Here is a 22,151-nt window from a genome sequence, read left to right as displayed (position 1 = left end):
ACAGGCTGGCCAGCATGGGTAGGGACGGTCTTCCCTCCCCAAGCAACCCCCGTTCTCACCCCAGGCAGGGCACCCAAGCCTCCTGCCATGCCATGGCCTTGCCAAGTTTGTGCGGATTTCCGCCAGGGTGCGTTAGAACTCCATAACCTGTCACGAGTATAAACCGGCTCCCGACATAGGGTAGGGGACCCAGACATTCCTAGCATCAGGCCAAGATTTGGGTCCCTGGATGGCCCTGCTCCAGTTGCCAATGAGTCAGGAATTCAGGATGTGGCAACGTTTTTAATGGAAAGTCAAGCCATGAGGATCTTTTCCATGTTACACTTAAAACAGAGCAAATAGGACATTACAGCGCCATCTGCATATTTTTCTAATCTAGAGAGAGAAAAAATGTTTCCAGAGAAAGCAGTGAAGTCTGTACTTTTACAATCGGGCAAATGATGAGAGATTAGGGGTCACACTTGAGGTCACCCCTACTGGCATCCCGAGGTCCCTCAATCACAGATAGATGGCCTATTGATGTTGTAACTGGGGTGGAAGTTGAACCGGTCATAGGAGGTGATGTAGTTGTCGGGACCTGTCACGATGCTCTTCTCCATGTAGACATTGAAAGTGTTGTTCCGGAACATTCCACCTGCTGCAAGTTGTCTGGAAAACTTACTTGAATTTGGATAAAATACTTTCTGGAAGCGAAAAGGGACACTGGAATTAATAGGGTGTGGGAACGCCCCTGAGCAGTCAGCCATCAGGCATTTCTGGAAGAAAGATAAGAATTTGTAAGAAAATGTCATCTCTGTTCCTAGGAAGCAGAGAAGCCAGGGTGGGCAGGATGGCCTGGTTTGCCCCAGACCATCCCCGTTTATACCTGATGTCTGGGAATAACCACTAATAGTACCTCCATTCACCCTACACGGACAGGAGGATCATACACGGGCATAGACAACCCTGCCACACCTGACCCCAAGTAGAGCTGGTTCTGTTCCTGCCAATGGTGCCACCGGGCAAGTTGCTGGACCTCTCTGAACTACACTTTTCTCTTCTGTAAAGAAGAGACGAACTCCACATCCGTGGGTTTCAACCCCGACTGCACACTCAGATCCCTTGTAGAGCTTTAAGATGCCTCTGATGCCCACACCCCACCAGCCCAGGGGCATGGGGAGGCGCTGCCCTAGTGAGGTGAGGGCACGGTGGGGAGCACAGCCGAGTCCATGCGCGTGTGCGCAGGCACCCAGGGTGGTGATTGGACCAGCAGCACAGCGTCATTGGGGAGACCCTGAGATTTCTGACGTACAGGGCCAGGGCTAGGTGTTTTACCCTGGACAGGTGACCCGCTCTTCAGCTCTCCTCGTGTCAAGACCACCTGATACTCTTTTTGCTTGGCAGGAGGCAGGAGCAAAAATAAATGTCTTCAGTGCATTTCTTTCTTTTCTTTCTTTTTTTTTTTAAAAAAAGATTGTAGGTCAGAAGGAGGTTCTTCCTGCTGCTTACTGACCAGCTTTAGCTGCAGCCCGCTTTTCGGTATCCTGACCTGAGTCTGCAGGTAAAGCCCGTCAATTAGCAGCAGGAAGAACCTCCTTCCGACCCTGCCTGCAGAGCATCTAGTGCTTCACGGCCCATCACCTGCTAAGACCAGCGAGGGGCAAACCCCCACAATTTAAAAAAAAAATTAGAAACTTTTTTTTTCAATGGTCTTGTTTCTAAAAGTAAAACATTTGGACCCATGTTAGTGAGTTGAGTGTGCTGGTATTTTTCATGTTAATACCTGATCCTGGGAAAAATGTGGAATCATTTTGATTCTGGGTGAGTGACCCTTAAATGCTTTAGAAACTTTCTAGATAAATAATCTCCTCACAAGGGCTGTATCTCCCATGTGAAACAAGCAAATGAGCAACTTGGCCAGATCTCTAAATGATGAGTATTTCAAAAGAAACAACAGCATCATCAGCCCAAAGTGGGTGGCCCTGCTGTCCTGAGTTATCCAGGGAATGCTTACGCTGGTCAGCCTGGCCCTTCACCTGGGCCCAAGAGAGACACCAGGGGGCTTCAGAAGGGGGTTCTAGAGCTCCAGACTGTGACATCAACCTCCAGAAGGGGGTGAGGATTCCCCAAAGGTGCACAGATCCCCACATCCAGCCACGTGGGGATGGATGCCTTGTCCGCCAAGAGGATGCCTTGTCCTCCTGCCACCTGTGATTTTGGCCCGTCCTGTCTCTTTAGGCCACAAGTTCATTAAAATCAAGTATTATTCCAGAAAGAAAGCAACTGTTCACTTGTCTGCCTCAAAACTCATGGCCTTAAGATGACAGAGGGGGTGGGACGTCTCAAGCCAGTCTACACACACCTTTTCCATCTTTGACACATTCCATCGCTAAGTTTGCTCACTCACTCATTTCCGCTCTGCTCTGTCTGGAAAGGACTTGATGTGCCACCTCCAGTTTTGTGAGGTTGGAAATCTGGGCCCTTCCCCACCGCCCCTCATGAGAAATCCAGGGTCACAGCCTCCTCCTGGAGATGTTCCAATGACACACAGGTGCTTCCAAGCTTGGCTTACCGGCATCTCATGCACGGTGGGGGCCCTGCTCCCGTAAGCTTGGTTACTGGTCCTGTACATGGAGACAGGCTCCTTGGTCCTGGCAGATGAGAAACAGTTACTCCAATTCTGCCCAAGCCTGTAGTCTTAGAATATTCACTTGGTGGCGCTCTGTTGGGAATGCCACAGGTTGGTGCTGAGGCTCCGAAGGTGGGGTGCCGCGGGAGGCACGATGAGCCTCCCTGCCTCCTCGGCTCACTTCCACCCTGGCTCTTCCCCAAGGGAGGCCAAAGCCCTAAAGAACTCCCGGAGGGGGATCCCTGGGTGGCGCAGCGGTTTGGCGCCTGCCTTTGGCCCAGGGCACGATCCTGGAGACCCGGGATCAAATCCCACATCGGGCTCCTGGTGCATGGAGCCTGCTTCTTCCTCTGCCTGTGTCTCTGCCTCTCTGTGTGTGTGTGTGTGTGTGTGTGTGTGTGAGACTATCATAAATAAATAAAAATTTAAAAAAAAAAGAACTCCTGGAGGGCAAATGCAGACCTCAACCGGGGTGGAGGCTTGGCACATACCGTCATTTCCCGGGGAAGATGGGTAGGTCAGGACCCAGGGCTCAGCCTCCACACCCTGCCACCCCAGGGTGGGAGGGTCCCTTCACTTTCAGAGCCCTGGGCAGAAAACATGCCTACAGTCTCTAAAGCCCAGGCTGTGGTTGGGATGTCAGCCGTGCCTTATGCCACCAGATCTGGGGCAGGATGCTATGCTTCCACCCTCAGCAGTCTCTCCTGGAAAGCAAGAATACTAACAGATCTGGTCTACCGGCCTGCAGAGGAGACTAGGTGAGGGAGGGCAGGGCAGGTGTGGTGGCGGGTGTTCTACTACTTGGGTCTAAGGCTTTGCAAGAACAGCTACGGGGGGGTGGGGTGGTGGTTGCGGGATTCGGATTCTGCAGAGACTGCGCTCAGCTGGAGAGGCGTGCGGCTGGGTGCGGCTGCCTGGCCACCCCGCCCCTCCTGCAGTGACCCGAGCACCCCCGCAGGCGGGTCTGCAGCTTCGGGCGGCACTTCCTCGCTCCCTGGGTGCTAACCGCGGGCAAGTCCGTTGACCTGGGCTGCAGGGCGGGCTGGGGACTGGGGAGCCCCCCGCCCCCTCCAGGCCCGGCGCTGGCCCGGTGGCCCCCGACCCGATCCGTCCTCACCCGTAGCCCCGGAACCACGCCGGGTTGTTGAACCTGACGGGCAGGTTCTCGTCCACGCAGTAGTAGTCGCTGGTCCTCGGCGGGGGCCCCGCGGGGGCGGGGGGCTCCTCGGCCGCCGCGCAGTCTCGGGGGCTCGGCTCCGACATGCGCCTGGGCTCCCGCGCTGCGGCGGGTGGGAGGCCGCGAGAGGCGGCGCGGCGTCCCGTTGCCAGGCGACGGCCGGGTCAGCTGCCCGGGCGGCCCCGCCCCGAAGGCGCCGCGCTCCCGGAGGCCGGCGACCGTGGCGGCTCCTCGCGGTGGGGTGGCGAGCGCGGATCTGCCCCCGGGCCGGCTCAGGCGGGGGAGCGGGAAGCCCACGCCCAGCTCCGCACGGCCGCCCGGCGCCCGGAGGTTCAGGGCAGACTCCACCTGCGCCTGGTCCTCCGGGATGCTCCTGGGGAGAGCGGCAGGTTGTGCTAGACCGGCCGGAGGTGAGGAGGCCGCCCCGGGGCCGGGACTCGTGCGGGCTGCGGGGCCGAGCCGGGGGCAGGGCGGGGGGCGCGCCCCGGTGACTCCCGGCCAGCGGCGGGCCGAAGTGGGGCTCGCGGCGCGCGCGGACGGGGGCGGGGCGGGGCCGAGCGGCGGGGGCGGGGCGGGGCGCGCAGGGGCGGGGCCGAGGGCGGGGCGCGCAGGGGCGGGGCGCGCAGGGGCACCTCCGGGCCGGCAGGCGGCGCTGCGGCGGGGGCGCCGGCGGGGGCGGAAGCAGCGCGGCCCGAGAGCGTGTCCCCGCCGGGTCGTCCTCCGCGCCATGGCTCCCGCCGCGACCGCGCCCCGGCTGCTCGGCGCGGGTGAGTGCGCGCGGAGGGGCCCCGGGGACCGCGGCGGGCGTGGGGGTGCGGGCGGGAGCTGCCCGGGGCCCGCGGGGAGCGGGGTGGGCGGGCGGGGACAGCGCGAGGACGGCCGGCTCTCCCCGCAGGTGTCTGGCCCCGGGCGCTGCGGCCGCCTCTGCTCGGGACGGCGACCCCGGGGCGGGCCCGGCCCGGCGGCAGGACCTTGGCAGGCGCCGCGATCCCCGCGGTCGGCGAGCCGGAGGGCAGCGCGGGTAAGGCAGGCTCCCCTGCGGCGGGGGGGGGAGGGGGCGCCTGGCCCTCCCACGGGGGCTGAGTCGTCTGCCACGAGGAGTCCCGAGTGCGAAGCTTGGGGGGTGGGGAGCAGCGGGGAGCAGCGGGGAGCGGGCCCCGGAAGGCCGGCAGGCAGCAGACCCGCGGGCTGGGGGCTGGGGGCTGGGGGCTGGGGGCAGGGGTCACTTGCACCTGCAGCGGCGGGTGGGGGGGGTAGACGTGCGGCCTGGCTCCTTGCAAGGGCCCTCCCGGGACTCCTGATGGGGACCTTCCTTCCTCTGCGGGCTGGGCCGTCGCAGAAGGACCTCAGAAGCCAGCTGGGCCCCTCCTTTCTGGGTGAAGACTTGACAGGGACTGCCCAGGAGCAAAGCCGGGGTCAGAACCTGGCTCCAGCCCCAATGTGTGGGGAGGACCCTGTGGCCATCACCATCTGCTGCTGGGCCTTCCCGCCCCCATATAGCTCCCCTCCACAGTGGGAGCCAAGGGGTCGCAGAGCACAGCATCCTCTCCCTGCCCCAGATATCAGCCACCATATCCTCAGTGAGCCTCTCAAGCACTCAGATTTCTTCAACGTCAAGGAGTTGTTTTCTGTGAGAAGTCTCTTCAACGCCCGGGTGCACCTGGGACACAAAGCCGGCTGTCGGCACAGGTAGCGGACACCCTGGGCCCAGTGTGGGGGTACCTGCGGGACCTGGGGCACTCCTGCCTTGGGGTCCTCGTAGTCCAAGGCATCTATCAGTATGCGTGCAGCCCCATCCTGTTCCACACGAGGCCCCTGAAGCTCAGGGAGAAACAGGGCTCTATCCTCAGACTCCACTTCAGTCCCCACCCCAGATTTCTTCCTCTGTGTCTCAGAGTCCTACCCGGGGCAGACCCACCACCAGCAAGTCCTGTGAGCTGGGGCCAGGGGTCTCCAGGGTTACTGAGATAAGGCTCAACTGCCTTGACGATGTTTTGGAGGGACATTTGGGAAGCCAGGGAGGGAGGTGGTGGAAGACATCTAGGGGAACAGCAATGGGGCCCAGCTCCCAGGGGCAGAAGAGCTGGGGCACCCTCACCCTATCCTCACTGCCGCTTGACTGTCTCTGGACACTGCTGTCACAGTGGCAGGATCGCAAATTGTGCCCAGGGTTGGGGAGCCCCAGGAGGGACAGGCCTCGCAGCCCCCAAGGCTGTGGCTGGTGGGTGGGGGGTTGGCCACATGCCCTTTGCCCACTCTAGCCTTGGTGGGGTCTATGGCAGGTTTATGGAGCCATATATTTTTGGGAGCCGCCTGGGCCAGGACATCATCGACTTGGAACAGACGGCCGTGCACCTGCAGCTGGCATTGAATTTCACGGCCCATGTGGCCTATCGCAAGGGCATCATCTTGTTCGTGAGCCGCAACCGGCAGTTCTCACACCTGATCGAGACCACAGCCCAGGACTGCGGCGAGTATGCCCACACCCGCTACTTCAAGGGTGGCCTGCTGACCAACAGCTCTCTCCTCTTGGGCTCCATGGTCCGCCTGCCGGACCTCATCATCTTCTTGCACACACTCAACAACGTCTTCGAGCCCCATGTGGCTGTGAGAGACGCGGCCAAGATGCACATTCCCACGGTGGGCATCGTGGACACCAACTGCAACCCATGCCTCATCACGTACCCCATCCCTGGCAATGATGACTCACCCCCGGCTGTGCACCTCTTCTGCAGGCTCTTCCGGACCACCATCAACCGGGCCAAGCAGAAGCGGAGGCAGATTGAGGCCCTGTATGAACTTCAGGGCAAGGAGGGGCCGGGGGCCGGGGGCCAGGGGATGGCTGCCCCTCCTTCCCTGAAGGCTTAGACCAGACTGTTCCTGGGACACTCCTGGGGACCTGCCTGCTCTGGTCCTGAAGTAGAGTGGCAGCCCACCCTGACCCTGAGCAGGAAGACTCTTCCCATGTCTGGCTGGGTCCTTAGCAGGTTCCCCATTGCTCTAGGCATGGATTGGGTCCCTGCTTCTGGTCACCATTTGGCAGCTGCCCCCTTCCCCCCCGACCCCCGCAGGGCTCCACTTGAGACCTTTGGGGCCCAGCAGGCCCACGGAGGACACGCAGCCTGTCCAGAGAGGACCCGGCAGGAAACACGCTTGTCTTGGACTCTGAAAAGCCTCACTCATGCCTTGAATCGGGTCCTGTGTGCATCGGATGCTCCCATGCCAGGTGACTTTTTGTTCCCTACCAAACTATGCCAGGGCCGGGCTGCTTCCTCCACTTCACTGTTTCTGGAGCTGCTTTGTAACCTAAGGCTGCAGGGCAAGTCCCCGCAGAGGAGCACACCCAGGTTGGAACAAACCAGCAAAGCAAACCCCAGGATTCCCACAGAATAAAATTTAGGTTTGAACAAATGAGCGTTTGGGGCCTGCGAGTTCCACGTTGTGGTTTATGTGCTTTTGCTTGTGGATATGGCATTTGTGCGACACCCACAGGGCCCACAGAGCACACAGTGCTCTCAAGCCTCATGTGGGTCAGAACCAAGGGGTCAGGGGTCTGACCACCAAGGGGCAGGCCACCACACAGCCCGCACTCTCGGTGCTCAAGCAACGCGGCACTTGGCGACACCTGCTCATTTGGGAGGCCTCTGCAGGGGGCATCCAGGAGTGGAATCTGGGACCAGGCAGCCCACCTGTAGGTGGACACGTGCCACCTGTGCTAGTCCACGTCCTGTGCAAAGAGGCACAGGGAGACGGGTTCCGGCGTCCACCTGGCCTCTTCCTGGGGCAGGTGAGGGTGCATGGCAGGGCGTCCCTGCTGTCCTCCGCGGGTGCCATGTGCCCATGAGATTTACAAGGTGCAGGGAAGGGAGCACCGGCTGACCAGCACCGCTTTAACTTGCACACTTCAGAATGAAAATCCAGATTTCAGGAAGGTGACCTGAGGGTCCCTCTGTGGCTTTCACCAGACGGTGCTTCCCGCTGTGGGAAGGACATGGCCCTGAGGTCTCAGGGAGGTGTTGGCCCCCCACCGCTCGGAGCTGCAGAGAGGAGCCAGGAGACCTGAAAATGCAAACACAGTATACAACCCAGTTGTGAGCAGCGGTTCCTGGGGGTGGGGTGGGGGGACAGAGGCATGCCAGGCTGCAGAAGCAGGCCCTGTGGGGAGGGGCGGCCCAGGCTGCCCCCGGGACTACTCAGGTCTGGGCAGCATAGTCAGCGACACGAGGAGGCCCCCGTCCTGCCCTGGATGTAGGGGCTGGGTGCAGGGCAGCGGCCCCCACCCACAACACCAAGGATACTGTGCTGGTGCCCCACCTGGCCCCCATCATCCCCTGTCCCCAGAGGGTCCCTTGGAATGCTGCAGGGTGAAGGCTGGTGAAAACCCAGGGGTAATGGGACTTGTTACTGGTCACCGCTATGCTCCTGGTACTGGGGGTGCTGGGGACACAGGACGGGGGAGGGGGGGAGCCCCTGCCAAGTGAATAGCAACCTGGACGCGCAGCCACACTGAGCAAGACACTTTCAGGGCACTAAGGACCCAAAGGCACAGGCGGGCTTCTGGGACAGGCAGGTGGGGTTGGGGTGCTCCAAGAACATCTAGGGGGCCCTGGGGGCTACTTGTAAACCGACAGAGAAGGATGATCCTGGCAGGAGGGGACCTGCAAGGTTGCCACCCTGGAGATGAACCCCAAGAGAGCCCAGGCAGCCAAAGGAGAAGGTGAGTGTGCTTAAGGCCAGAGGGAGGCAGGGACCGGCCTCCGGGTGAGGAGAGGAGGGTCGCCCCCAGCCCTCCCCCTGCTGCTGCAGTGCTTGCTGAGCCCGCTCTATCTACCTCTGGGCCCCGGCGGGGACGCACCCTGACCATCTGGTGACCTGACGGTGCTGGGGGCGGTCACCAGGACAATGACCCGGGAGGGCTGGGCTAGGGATTCAGGACCACGGTGCGATGAGTACCATGCCACCAACCAGGGGCCGGGGAGCTCAGGGGGCTGTGATGTGGAGAGGTCCCCAGACCCCGGCTTGGGGAGGGCCAAGGGAGGGCCTCCTGCCCCAGGTCATCCAGGAGACTGACTCCCCGGGGTTCCCCAAGGGCTTTGCCCCTCATGTGGCCATGACCTCAACCCAAGGAGTCTGGGCCGCTCCCTCCGTCCACCCCCGCCCTCCCCACCCCGGTCAGCCCCAGCCCTGACCAGGGACAAACCACTCTTCACACACGTGTAAGATGATCCGAATCACCTGTTCACAAACAGTTGCCCTTCAGGAGGCGACAGGAATATTTTTGCACGGTTTATATTGTGAAGTGTCCCTCCGTTGTCCACAGCTCAGCCCCGTAGTGACAATGAGTCAGCCCTGCAGGTGGTGAGAGCCCGAGGGTGTGGAGGTCCGTGCTGCCACCCTGGGAGCTGCTGGAGCCAGGGCAGCGCCCTCTCCTATGTCACCTGTCCTGTGGCCGCCCACGGAGGGCCCAGGGCTGAGGTGGGTCCTCTCCGCCCGGAGTAGCTCTCTGCCTCAGGCCCCGGATCCTGTGTCGGGGCAAAGCCGCTGTCCTCACAGTCTGGCTGTGACGAGGTCGCAGATTCCATCCGGGGCCCCATCCTGGGTGTCCCAGAGCAGGGAGCCCTGGGGGCTGGCAGGGGGCCCCAGACCCACTCAGCCACCTGGAAGCTGCTGGGTGGGCTTCATTCAGTCGCCAAATGGACACGAAGCCCCTTCAGGACATTGTGCATGATTCAGCGTCTGCGGCAGACACAGCTCCCTGGGCTCGGGGCTGCCGCTCGAGTCGGGGGTCACCGGGAGCCCTGGACCTGGGCCTGGTGGCCTCCTCTCCACAGGGATTCCTCTGCCTCTTTGTCAGAAGGTTGAGGGACCCGAGGACGAAGAGACCCCCCCGTCTCCAAGGTGGGGGACATGCGGGGCTTTGGGGGTGGGGGGGGACAGAGCCTGGCCCCCCACATCCTGTGATTCCTGCTGCAGGGCTGAGGTGTGGGGGCCCCTCGTGCAGGAGCACGGGAGTCAGAGAGCGGGGAGGGGCAGGGAAGCTGGGGGCTGAGGTTGTGCCTTGAGGGGAGTGGCCCCTCCACTGCCCACCCCAGCCCGGCCTGTCCTGACCCGACCCTGGGCCCCCCACTCACATCCAGGCCTCACACCTCAGTCCCCCAGCCCCGCGGCATGTGGGAAGTGGACGGGGTGGGGGCTGCCGTCACCCAGAGCAGCTTCAGGGAGAGGAGGAGACCCCATGTGCCCTGAACGGAGTGGGACAGCTGTCGGTGCAGGGGCGGGGCGGCGAAGGGCCCTGACAGGGACACTGGGCAGGCTGCGCAGGGGATCCGCCTGTGCCTCCCCCTCACATAGAGAAGTAGCAGCACCTACTGTGTGCGGCCAGGGCAGGGACAGGACAGACCCTGTGCCTGGCACCTCCAGTGCAGAGGGAGGACCCAGACAGACAAGGGAGGTGGGAGGGGGGTCAGCTCCCCGGAGGCAGGCAGGGGCGCTCACACCATGGATGGAGGGCTCCCCCCTGTGGGGACATCCAGGCCCGCCTGCTGCCCAGGCCTGCCCCTGCCTGGGTGGCCTTGGGGGTGGCTGGGGTGGGCCCGGGGTCGGGTTGGACCATCCCCAGGGGCTCAGGGGTCTGCGTGGGAGGGTGGGCCAGGCCCCTGAGCTGCTGTCTGCCCTCCTGCCTCCAGGGCACCTGGCGGGACCGGTCCTCAGAGGACCTCTGTCAGCCCTCAGACACGTGTGTGTCCGACCTGGGAGCAGGAGGTCGGGGCGCAGGACAGTGGAGAGGGCCAGGCAGGCTGCGATGCCTCCAGGGGGGCTGCCGGGCACTGTCTCTGCAGAGCGCCACACAGGAGATGGGCAGGGGGCTGGGCAGCGGACACCTGCTCCAGCTTCTGGAGGGAGGGCAGGGGCACCACCCCGCCAGTGCAGGCCAGTAGAGGCTCAGGATGGGTACAGCCAAGGAAGGGTTTCCAGATCCAGGGCCCGGAGAAGGCCGGGGAAGTCCTCCTGGCCAGATGCTGCCCTGGTCACTGCCCTGCTGGTCCTGAACCTGACTCTGCTCCTAGAGGCGGAGCTCTCGAGGCCGAGCCTGAGGGTGAGCCCAGGGGTGGGGGGGCTGTGTGGGTGAGACTATGTGGACAGGGCAAGGGTGCATGGTGAGCAAGGAGCCTCTCGGGTGGAGGGCGGTCGGGGGCACCTGTGTGAGGAGAAGCTGGGTGAGGAGGCCATGTTGACCTCACCTCCCTGACCAGACACCCCCCCCCCTTTTTGGAACCGGGTAACCAGGCACCCGCATTCCAGAGACAGGCCTCTACATGCTCACTTGGTTGGAGATCATCTATCCAAGAGCATGTTTTCCTGCTGCTTCCATATGTCTGGATGTTGCAGAGGGAGGACTGCACGCCCTGCCAGCAGTGCCACCCGCGGGGAGTGTCCTGGCAGGGCTCCCCGACGCCTCTGGCCACTTAGAAGGAAGGGTCGAAAGGTAACACGGGAACCCAGGGCCATCCTGCCAGCCCCACACCCCTCTGACCAGAACTTTGCAGCCCTGGGTCCCCTCCCCGAGGGTGCATGTGGGAGGCGGCAGGGGTCATGTGGCATGCGAACAGGAGAAGGCTGATGAGGGGTCAGAACCTGGTGGGCAGGTGGTGGTCACTCCCCAGGTGCAGGCTGGCTGGTGGGATGGGTGGGGGGGCCTGCCCTTCGGCCCAGGGCTGCCCCGGCCCTGCAGGGATGGGTCGCTGCGTCCCGGGTGCAGGGCTGTGCACACCCAGGTCTGTGTGTGATCTGGGAGCACAGGGGGAGTGGGCAGGAGCACAGGGAGGAGGGCCGGGCGGGGCTGTGAGGTCTCCGGGCAGCTGCCCGTCCCCCTCTCTGCAGAACATCAAAAATGAAGTGGAAAGGAGGCTGCAGACCCCGCTTCATCCCCTTACTGAAGGGCAGTTGTGCCAGGCTGCCCAGCAGGGCCAGCATGGAATCCGACGCAGAGTAGCCGCACATGGCTCCCCTCACAAGGGACCGGGGCTTGTCTGGGAAGGCCTGTGACACTGCCCAAGCCACTGTACCTGGTCCAGGTCCTACACCGGACTCTGGTCCTAGAGGAGGAGCTAACAGAGGCCGAGCCTGAGGGTGATAAGCCTGGGGCTGGGGAATTGGGGTGTCTGGGCAGGGGTGGGTGCTGGGACCCACAGGGAGGCGCCCCCAGAGGCTGGGGTGGGGCCAGGAGCCACAGTTGGGCTCAGAGCACCCAGCTGGGGGATGGCAGTCGGGGAGACGTTCCATGGTGGGATCTTGGCGGCGGCTTCTAGAAAATGCAGTGGGATATTCCTACTCTGGAAAGGCCCTTCTGGAAGGCAGACATGTTGATCTCCTCTTGCAGCTTCATGGTCGCCTCAGCAGCTCGTGGTGGCTGCAGCCACAGATCCTCTACAATCTGAAGATCTCGATCCAGCCGCAGAAGCAGCAGCAGAAGCAACGCCAGCTCGGGATCTACAGGCATTTCCATCAGTCCGCGTCATGCTTCCTGCAGCAGCAGCTCCGCCTCTAGTGCCCGCCTCCTGCAGGGGCTCCAGAAAGCAAGCTAGAGCCAGGGCAGGATCCACCACCTGGGGACCTGGAGCCAGCTCTGCACCTCCTTTTGCAGAAGAGATGGAGCCAGCTTGGGACCCAGCAGCCCTCAGGGAGCGCCAGCCCTGGAGCTACCCTCACTGCCAGCTCCCAATGCACGGTTTCAGCCCGATGCCCCACTCAACACTCTGTGGAGTGTTCCTCTCCCCTATTGTGGCTTCTGTTTGCTTTTGTGTTTGTTTTTACTTTGTCTCTTTTTGTTTTTGTTTTTTCACATTCTTTCTGCTGTTCTCTACTTTGGATTTTAAATAGATTTAGTTATTTTCAATTGAGCAACTCATGAGCATTAAGTACATTTCCAACGCTAAGACACAATGTCACAGAACTTAGGTGCGGAAAGGACATCCCGAACCAGAAGCCCTCATCGCTCCCCAAAGGACCACCTGAACCAGAAGCCCTCCCTGCCCATTTCTACCCAAACCAGCCCCTGGAACCCCTAAGCTGCTTTCTCTCTCTGTTCCGTTACCTGTTCTGGATGTTTCCTACAAGTACATTCACCTAACAGGTACCTTTGTGTCTCTGCCCATGTATTTTCAAAGGGACCCTTATGTGTGTGTTTATTTGACCAGGTTTCCCCTTATTCAATATTGAAATCTGATCCCAGAACTGGCAGGAGAGCTGAGACTGTCGCTGCCCCAATTTCTGGAGCTGGTGCAGGCATCAGCGTTGGACCTGGCTCTAGCTCCGGGGCAGGTGTTAGAGCTGTGAGAATGCTGAGTCCACCTCCATGGAAGATCTAGAGCTGGTTCTGCATTTGGATATGGTTCTAGAGCTGACCCTACCTCTGGTGCTGAAGCTAGAGCTACCACTGTGGCTCTGGCTCTGGAGCTGACACTGAAGCTGGCTCCGACTTCCGAGTGGGTGCTGGAGGGGCTTTAGCTGTGGATCTTGTACTGAAGCTGGCCGCTGCTCTGGGGCTAGTGATATAGCTGGCACTAGAGTTACAGACGGCTCTAATCATGGAAGTGGTACACGAGCTGCACCAGTGTGAGAGCTAGTGTTAGAGCTGACTCTGGCTTTGCATGCTAGATCTGGTGCTTGTGGCTCTAGTGTATAGCCAGTTCTAGGTCTAGCTCTGTAGCCAGTGGTAAAATGGGTGGTAGAGCTGGTTGTAGCTCTGTGCAGGCTCCACCGATGAGGTTGGCATCAGGGCAGAGGCTAACACGAGAGCAGGGACAGGATCTGGCCCAGGAGTTGGTGTATAGCTCGTGCCAGAGCATGATGTAGCTTTGAGGTGGGTGCTGAAGCTGGTTCTTTTCTCTTGAGGGGACACTGGATCTAAGTCTGCTACTGGTTGGTGTCCGCGCCAGCTTTCACTCTGGAGCTGGTGCAGGAGTTGGCACTTGTGAGAACTCCAGCTCCGGACCTGGTACAAGAACAGTTGCTGGTGTAGCCTCTAGCTCTGATCTTGGTGCTGACTCTAGTTCTGGAGCCAATGCTAGAACAGGTGCTGGAGCGAGCTCTTCCTTGGAAACTGGCACTGCCTCTGAATGCGCTTCAGGCTGATTCTCACTCTCAAGTGGGCACTAGAACTATCACTGGGCTGGCACTAGAGTTGGCAAAAAAGAAAAAAAAAAAAAAAAGCTGCGTCTAACTCCGGAGTTGATGCAAGTGTCAGAGCAGGAGTTAACCTTAGCTGTGGAGCTGGCCTGAACTCTGTTGCTAGAGCTGAGAATGGAACCGGCTATAGTAGGGGATCAGGTGCAGAAGCTGGTGGTAGCATTGACTGAGTCTGGAGCTTTGGCTGGAGCTGGCTCAGGAGCTCCCTCAAGCTCTTGAGCTGGTGCTGAAGCTAGTTCTGGCGCTGGCACTAGCTCTAGAGATGGCTCTAGCTCTACAGCTGCCTGTAGCTCCAGCTGTGTTGCCAGCGCTAATACTGGAGCAGGCCCCAGTTCGTTTCTGTCATCTGTTAATCTGGAATTTATGTGGGGTCTGATCCAAACTCTAGAGCTGGCTGGCACTGGAGCTGGCAAGGATGTTGGCAGAGCTGCCTCTATCTCTGCAGTTGTGTGACAAAGCTGGAGCTGGACCTGGTTCTAGCCCTGAAGCTGGCTGGAACTTGTTCTGGAGCTGGCTAGAGTTCTAGGGCTTTTACAGGAGCTTAGGTTAGAACACCAGCTCTGGATTTGATACCATATCTGGTGATCAAGCTGGCTCTGTGTCTGCAACTGGCACTGGCTCTGAACTGGAAGTGGCACTGGAGCTGGTACTGGCTCCAGCTCAGGAACTGTCGCATGCACTACTGCTGGACTTGGCTCTAGCTCTACACCTGTCACCACATCTAGCTGTTGGGCTGGTGCCAAAAATTACTCTAACTCCAGATTTGGTACGGGTGCTGGACAGGAGCTGGCAATGAAAGTGGTGCTAGCTCTGGAGCTGGGGTGGAGCAGGCACCAGAGTTGGTACTGGTGCTGCAAGAGGACAGAGGTTTGTCAACATGATCCCCTTCCCACGTGCCCTGTCCGGAAACAGACTACTTTCCAGTGCCTTGCAGAGAAGCCACACCCCAGGAACCCACCCCAGGACGTCTTCCTGCCCTATAGACTGCGTGTATGTATATCGAATAAATTTCTTTTCTTCCCTTCCTTATCTTCTCATCTCATCTAATCTCATTTCGTCACGTGGCAAAATATAGATGCATTAAGAATAGTTAACTTCACATCATACTATGCAAGTTACAGGATATCAAAGAAAAGAGTGCACTTCACCCAGGAACCTTGAATCCTCGTTGGGAGAGTTTTTGTGTGGTTTGAATTGTACACTGGAGAGATGTGCCATGCTAGGAGGAAAATGACTTAGGTATTCTCTTCATTTGGAGATTACATATGGCTAAAGGGGATGTGTGGGTGCCAAGTTAAGGCTGGGTGGGCTGTGACCCTCAGTCTTCCATGTCAACCTGACCAGGCCGTGGCGTGAAGTGACCCAATGTTATTGGATGTTTAATCTCCTTGCCGGGAAAAGTGTTTTGTAAACACAGATAGCGTGCACAGTTAGTTGACTTTAAGGGGAGTGCCGTCACCAGTATGGCTGAACCTCATCAAGTGAGGGCCTTATGAGCCACACCGGATGTTTCCCCAAGAAGGAAATCTGCCTTGGGACTTGCAACAACTGGAAACCCGCCGGACTTTCAACTCTCAAGCCTACACATTTTGGACTTGTCAGCCCACACGATCACTCAAACCAACATATTAAATAAAAGCAATCTCAACTCTTTCTGCACACACACACATACACACACAGTGTACACATGTGCATGCATGTGTCCCATTGGTTGTTTCTCTAGAGAGCCCCAACTAACACAATGATAAAATATCTTTGTCCTTCTCAATCCCACCTTAGAATCACTGTTATATATGAGCCTTAGAGACTGAGTGCCAGGTAGTGTGCCGACAAAGTGTCTACCCAGTCCAGACCTCACACCTCATAGTGGGCTCTGCACCCTCTTTCTGGGAATTCTGAGAAAAGCCTGGCTTTCCCGGCCTCAGACATACAAATGACGCTCCAAGCTCTCTTACCTGTAACGGGCCAAACTGGGGGGCTCTCACTCCTGAGGCCAGCTGGCAACACCATCAGCATCCAAACTCCTGGAATAGAACAGAGGAGACGTGCAACCTCTGAAAATATACCTAAAACAGTATTTTCACACCGTGGATGTCCACAACAGGAGGTCAGTACGGAATATGCTATCCTCCCTCTAAGGATGCATGCTGGGTACGCAGGGGAGGTGGCCTATTGGTTATTACCTGTGAGGACACACACTTGATACGCTCTGTGTCCCGTACAGTCCTCTCCTTTAATGCTAAAGATTTGCACATCAGTAGGGAGAAGAGGGAACCAAGGCCTGGATATTACCATTAATAATTCAGTTTCTAGTCTTCACTCACTTGGGCTGTCAACTAAAGCAGCCCACGCCCAGGTACACAGCAGCCAGAACAGGGACAGCCAAGGCCGGGAGATCCAGAACTTTCATTTAACCATCCTGCAGCAAGGATTTAATATTTAGATTTGGATTGGCTTCCAGAGAAGTTCTCTCTCTCTCTCTCTGTGTGTGTGTGTGTGTGTGTGTGTGAGAGAGAGAGAGAGAGAGAGAGAGAGATAAACAGAAGAAGAGATAAGGAGAGATGACTTGGTGCAGAAAATCCTCTACAAAAATCCAAAACTATTTCACGACAAATACACTCAAGAAAACTAGAACCAGAAGGGAATCTCCCGAGCCTGATAAAGGGCATCTGTGAACCATGCCCAACTCATATCACACTTAATGTAGAAAAGCCTGGAAGCTTTGTCCTTGAGGTCAGGAACAAGATGATCAATGTGCACTTTCCCCAATTCTAAGTCTACACTCTACTGGAGGTTTCATTCATGTCAATTAAGCAAAAGAATTGAAAAAAATTCATTTTCGATTGGAGGGGAGGAATAAAATTATCTCTATTTGCAAACCACATGACCATGTATATAGGAAATCATAGAGAATACCCAGTAAAGCTACTGGAGTAATAAAGTAGCTCAGAAGGCTGCAGGAGACAAAAGAGCAATTGTGTGAGACCGTAACTTGGGCAGCCGCAGTGGAAAATGACATGGAAGTTCCTCAAAACATTAACCATAGAAATACCATATGATCCAGCAATCCCACTCTTGGGTATTTATCTACCGGAAACAAAAACACTAACTCAAAAAGATATCTCTCCCAACATATTCATGGCAGCATTCCTTACAAGGGTCTAGACATGGAAACCACCACAGTGTGCATGATGGGTGGAGAGATAAAGATGGGGGGCTTGTGTGTCCATACATATGGGTGTGTGTGTGTGTGTGTGTGTGTGTGTGTGTGTAAATACATAATAGAATACTACCCAGGAAATCTTACCATTTGTGACAACCCGGATGAAAGAGTGATGAGCCAAAGATATCGAGATGCCTGGGTGGCTCAGTGGTTGAGCGTCTGCCTTCGGCTCAGATCATGACCCCAGGGTCCTGAGATCGAGTCTCACATCGGGCTCCCATGGGGAGCCTGCTTCTCCATCTGCCTGTGTCTCTGCCTCTCCCGCTGAGTTTCTCATGAAAAAATAAATGCCTTAGAAAAAAGAAAGGAAACTTGGGGATATTATGCTAAATGAAGTAAGTCAGAGAAAAACAAATATCATATTATCTCACTTATATGTGGAAACTTAAGGAAAAAAATTAGAGCTCACAGATACAGAGAACACAGGCGGTTGCCAGAGGCAGGGGCTGGGGGATGACTGAATTGGGTGAAAGTGGTCAAAAGGTACAAACTGCTGGTTTCAAACAAATACGTTACAGGCATGTAGTACACAGCATGGTAACTATAGTTAATACTGTGTTGCACATTGGAAATTGCAGAGAGGTAAATTGTAAACGTTCTCATCACATGAAAACAATGTGCAACTATGTGAGGCGATAGATGTTAGCTGGACCTATTGCGTGATCATTCCGCAATATGCACAGCCATGGAGCCATCACGTATATCTGGAACCAAAAGAACAGCACATATCAATGAAAAGTCCATTTCTATACACTCCATGAAGAAAGCCAGTTGCTTTATAATAGCATCTGAAACAATGTGACATTGAGAATAAAAAGCCCAAGACTTGTACCATGAAAGCTACCAGGAAGCTACAAAAGATTATTCAATGCAACTCAAGAAGACCAAAATAAATGGAAAGTCATCCCATATTCACGGACCAGAAGACCTTATAGTATTAAGATGGCAATGCTCCACAAACAGAACTGCAGCTTCAGTGCAATCCCCAGCAAATATCAGGTGCCTTTCTTTTCTTTTTCCTTTTTTGCATAAATTGACAAGCCAATGATAAAATGCATATGGAAATTCCAGGGAGCCAGAACAGCCAAAACAATATCGAAAAAGAACAAAGAGGGAAGACTCACACTTCCTGATTTCAAAACTCATTACAAAACCACAGCAAGGAAGACCCTGTGGTAGTTGCATAAACATAGACCTACAGATTGGTGGAATGGAATTAAGAGTGCAGAAATAAACTTTCGCATTTACAGTCACCTGATTTTTGGTGAATGATGAGACCAAGGGAGAAGGAAATTTTTCCACAAATGGCACGCGGAAAACCGAATATCCACAGGCAAAGAAGGAAGTCGGATCCCTTCCTTACAGCCCGACAAACAAAACAGATGACAGCTAATCATAAGAGAAGACTCTTAGAAGAAAATATAAGGAAATAAAAAAGTTTTAGACCATGAATTAGGCAGTGGCTCTTCTGATATGACATCAAAACCACAGATCTAAAAACTAAATTTTAAAAATAACTACATACAGACATGGGACTTCATTATGGTTAAAAATAGCTCGATTGAAAGACAGTATCAAAAAGGTAAGAAGACACCCTACTAAACAGGACAACCTATCAGCCCATTACACATAACATGAGAGACTCATGTGTAGAAAATAGATGGAATCTTACAACTCAATAATAGGAAACTAATAAACCAATTTAAAAATGGGCAATGCGGGGGCACCTGAGTGGCTGGCTCATCAGTTAAGCATTCGGCTCAGGCCATGATTCTGGGGTCCTGTGATGGAGCCCTGCTTCGCGGGGAGCCTGCTTCTCCTTCTCCCTCTGCCTCTCCCCCCACTTATGCTCACTCTTGCGCACGCTCTCGAGCTCTCTCTCAAATAAATAAAATCTTTTTACAAACTTTAAAAATTAAAGTGGATTAATACGGCTGAATAGATTTTTTTCTCCAAAGAAGACATACAAGTGGCCAGCAAGCCCATGAGAAATGCCCAACATCACTCTTTGGGATGCAAATGCAAGTCAAAGCCACAATTAACTAATGAGATATGATCTCACATCCACTAGGATAGTTGTAATTGAAAAGATAGCTATTAAGAGGTGTTGTCAAAGATACGGAGAAACTGGCATCCTCCTACTCTGCTGGTAGAAATGTAGAATAACGTGTGTGGCCCTTTGGGAAACAGTCTGGCAATTTTTCAACATGTAAACACAGGTTCCACACCTAGGTATAACCCACACCTAGGTATATATACCCAATATTCCACACCTAGGGGTATACCCAAGAGAAACGAACACATATGAAAATCCTGACCAAGAATATTCCTAGCATGGTTAGTCACACTTGCCCAAAGGTAGAAACAAGCCAAATGTCCACCAGCTGATGAATGCATAACCAAAATGTGGTGTATCTATCCAATAAAACTTACTTGGCATAAGGCTGACCAAATTATTGATACTGCTCCAAACATGGGTGGACTTTGAAACCATCAGGCTATGTTACAGGAACCTTCACAGAACAGCAGGTCTTGTATATTCTGTATATACAAAAGGTCCGAAATACACAGCCTAGCTACAGCTATGCACCTGCTACCAGGCCACCATAGGGAAGTGACCCCAGGTGTGCCCCTGCCCACAGGCCCACCTCTCTCCCTACAGGCGCCCAGGTGGTGGGGGAGGGCAGTGCTGGAAGAGGGGACTCTCTTTGGTGACATAGATCAGTCTTCTCACGGGCAGGCTGACTGGAGTCGGGGTCCCCCGGCGGTCACAGAGGGATGGAGATCTCCAGCTCGTCCCTCCTCACCCGAACGAGGGCAGTCAGTCCCAGACAGAGGATCGAGGCCCCCCAGTGCGGCACGGCTAGCAAATGGCACCCATCCTTGCCCCAGCATGAGAAACTCCTCAGGGACTCTGGGCACTGGGTGACCCGGACCAGGGACTGTGCATGCCCCTGGCAGGCAAGGGCCACCCTGCACCCCGCCTCTGACCCACACACAGCGCGCAGGACGACACCCCATAGGGGCTGGAGGAAACCGTCCGACGTCCCAAGGGACAGGGACCTCCCAGCACCAGGATTGGGGAAGCGCGTGCTCAGGCAGGTCCCGGGCTTCAGCGGCTGTGGACAGAGGCTGCGCCCCCAGCACGCCCACCGCCCCAGCATGCCCCTGCCAAGCACACACCCCTCGCCCCTCCACCTCCCGGGTCGTGGCCAGCGCCCCCCTCCACCCACCTCAGGCTAGACCCCCACCATGCGGAGTTCATGGCAATGCTGAGTGAGGGATGCGGTTCGATCCAGGCCTCAGGGACAGTTGGGAAAGAGACCAGAGGACGCAGGATCCCCAGGCCCGGCTTATAGGAAAACCTGGCTGCGCACTCCTGTGTCCCCGCTGTTACAGCGATGGGAAATATTGTGTAAAGGATGGGGCCAGTTTCCCGCGGAATAATTAATATGGACACGTTGCAGGGAGGGGTGAGACATGCTAAGCGCGAGGCTCCAGGAGAGTCAAGCGTCCCCACAACCCTGCACCTGCCCGCAGCCCCTCGACCCTGCGCATCTGACCTGTGTCTCCTGGCACGGTGCTCGCCGGGCCCTGGCAGCTGCCCTGCCTCTGACTGTAGGGTCTCTTGTTAGAAAACCCAGAAGGAGGTTGTTACAGAGAGATGGCGTGTGGTAGTTTGCGCGACTCCCTGGTGTAGACTGAACTGTGTCTGAAAGTAGGAAAAGGTCCAAGATGGGCAGAGAAACCCAAAATCCGCCCCCACTCACCCCCCCCCCCCCCGCTGTATCCCGCCCCCCAACTCAGGTCGTGCTGGGCATTGGAGTTGGGATCAAAATGGGAACAGCCTGCCTGGCTCTCACCGTCCTACTCCCAGTGTGGTAGCTAGAGGGACCGACCACCTAGAGGTCACCTGGTCAGCTCGCCCTGGATTTACAGGTGGGCAGGAGGCTGGGATGGGGAGTGGCCGAGGCCCGGGCTCTTCTCCATGCCCTTCACCTGGAGGACACGTGGACTCCATCCCCGTCATGCTCCTCCCTCTGTCACAAGCCACCGTCTCCCACCTCCCTCCCTGCCTGACAGGGATGGACGGCAGGACCCACCTGGACCCCAGTTATGGATCCCTGCCCAGCCCAGCAGGACTCAGTCCTCTCACTGAGGGAGACAGGGCACCGCACCTGACCATGGAACCACCGAGTCCCCGAGCTGACCATGGGCCAGGGTCTCCAGAGAGGAAGAGTGGGATCCGGGCTATGAACCCGTCCCCCACGTGCCAGAGCCCCCACGGTGCGGTCGGGCCTCGGCACTGACCCGCAAAGAGCTTGATCATCATGCGGCTGGGCTTGAGGTGGGAGCGCAGCACACGCACCAACGGTCTGAGCTCAGACTCGCAGCCTGCGTGGACTGACCAACGGGAGCACAGCGGGGACACAGGGCCCACGAGACACCACACTGTTGACCCGCCGGTCACCCCGTCGTGCGCGCACCCCAGGTCCCTTCCTCTGTCCCCCGAGGGGACCCCATAGTGTCACTTCCAAGTTGGTTTGTCTTGTGTCTGACCCTCAAGAAATGGAATCAGAGTGTCTCTGTCACGTCCGGCTTCTCTCATTCTGCTTCTGGGACTCATTCCTAGTCTCAGGGGGGCTCTGGTGGTTTGTATTCCCCTATAGATTCCCCTATAAGACGTGTCACTCCCTCTATCCCCCACGCCGCTGCTGAGACACTCCCGGGTGGTGGCCCTGTGCTGACAGGAGAGGAACGCTGCTCTGAGCCCTGTCTGCACACCGGGGCACCTCTGAGTTGGGGGGCGGGGGCGCGAGAGGAATGGGAGGGTCCCGGAGTAAGTGTGTGGCACTCTTGGGAGTTTGGACCCCAGAGATTTCCAGGTCTACCCTCATAGCCAGTGTGAGAGCCCCAGTGCACCCTATCCTCACCCACACGGGGCGGCTCAGGTG

General features: G+C 57.0%; 2 protein-coding genes and 1 long non-coding RNA gene across 5 annotated transcripts; 2 read left to right on the top strand and 1 right to left on the bottom strand.

Annotated features, from left to right (window-relative positions):
• Positions 1-262: 262 nt before the first annotated feature.
• Positions 263-4,014, bottom strand: PIERCE1 (piercer of microtubule wall 1). 3 transcript variants are annotated; one of them, XM_072778544.1, is made up of 3 exons: positions 3,726-4,014; positions 2,552-2,630; positions 263-637 (listed from the first exon to the last, which is right to left on the bottom strand). In XM_072778544.1, exons 1-3 carry the CDS (start codon positions 3,869-3,871, stop codon positions 581-583), a joined length of 282 nt encoding a protein of 93 aa, XP_072634645.1. In that variant the 5' UTR covers positions 3,872-4,014; the 3' UTR covers positions 263-580. The 3 variants fall into 3 exon arrangements, with proteins under 3 accessions (XP_072634645.1, XP_072634644.1, XP_072634643.1); XM_072778543.1 differs by having other exon boundaries at positions 263-683; positions 2,552-2,701; positions 3,726-3,985; XM_072778542.1 differs by having other exon boundaries at positions 263-683; positions 3,726-3,944.
• A 412-nt stretch (positions 4,015-4,426) lies between these two features.
• MRPS2 (mitochondrial ribosomal protein S2) lies at positions 4,427-7,196 on the top strand. The gene is made up of 5 exons (XM_072778541.1): positions 4,427-4,552; positions 4,681-4,806; positions 5,345-5,474; positions 6,047-6,577; positions 6,857-7,196. The coding sequence occupies exons 1-5, from the start codon at positions 4,513-4,515 to the stop codon at positions 7,176-7,178; spliced, it is 1,149 nt and encodes a 382-aa protein (XP_072634642.1). The 5' UTR covers positions 4,427-4,512; the 3' UTR covers positions 7,179-7,196.
• Positions 7,197-9,727: 2,531 nt separating this feature from the next.
• LOC140605927 (uncharacterized) lies at positions 9,728-12,681 on the top strand. The gene is made up of 4 exons (XR_012008449.1): positions 9,728-10,881; positions 11,073-11,271; positions 11,667-11,915; positions 12,166-12,681. It is a non-coding gene; the product is annotated as an uncharacterized lncRNA (long non-coding RNA).
• Positions 12,682-22,151: the final 9,470 nt, after the last annotated feature.

Source organism: Canis lupus, chromosome 16 (assembly GCF_048164855.1).
Source record: "Canis lupus baileyi chromosome 16, mCanLup2.hap1, whole genome shotgun sequence".
In the NCBI taxonomy this organism is placed as follows: domain Eukaryota; kingdom Metazoa; phylum Chordata; class Mammalia; order Carnivora; family Canidae; genus Canis; species Canis lupus.
This window is presented reverse-complemented; position numbering and strand designations above follow the sequence as displayed.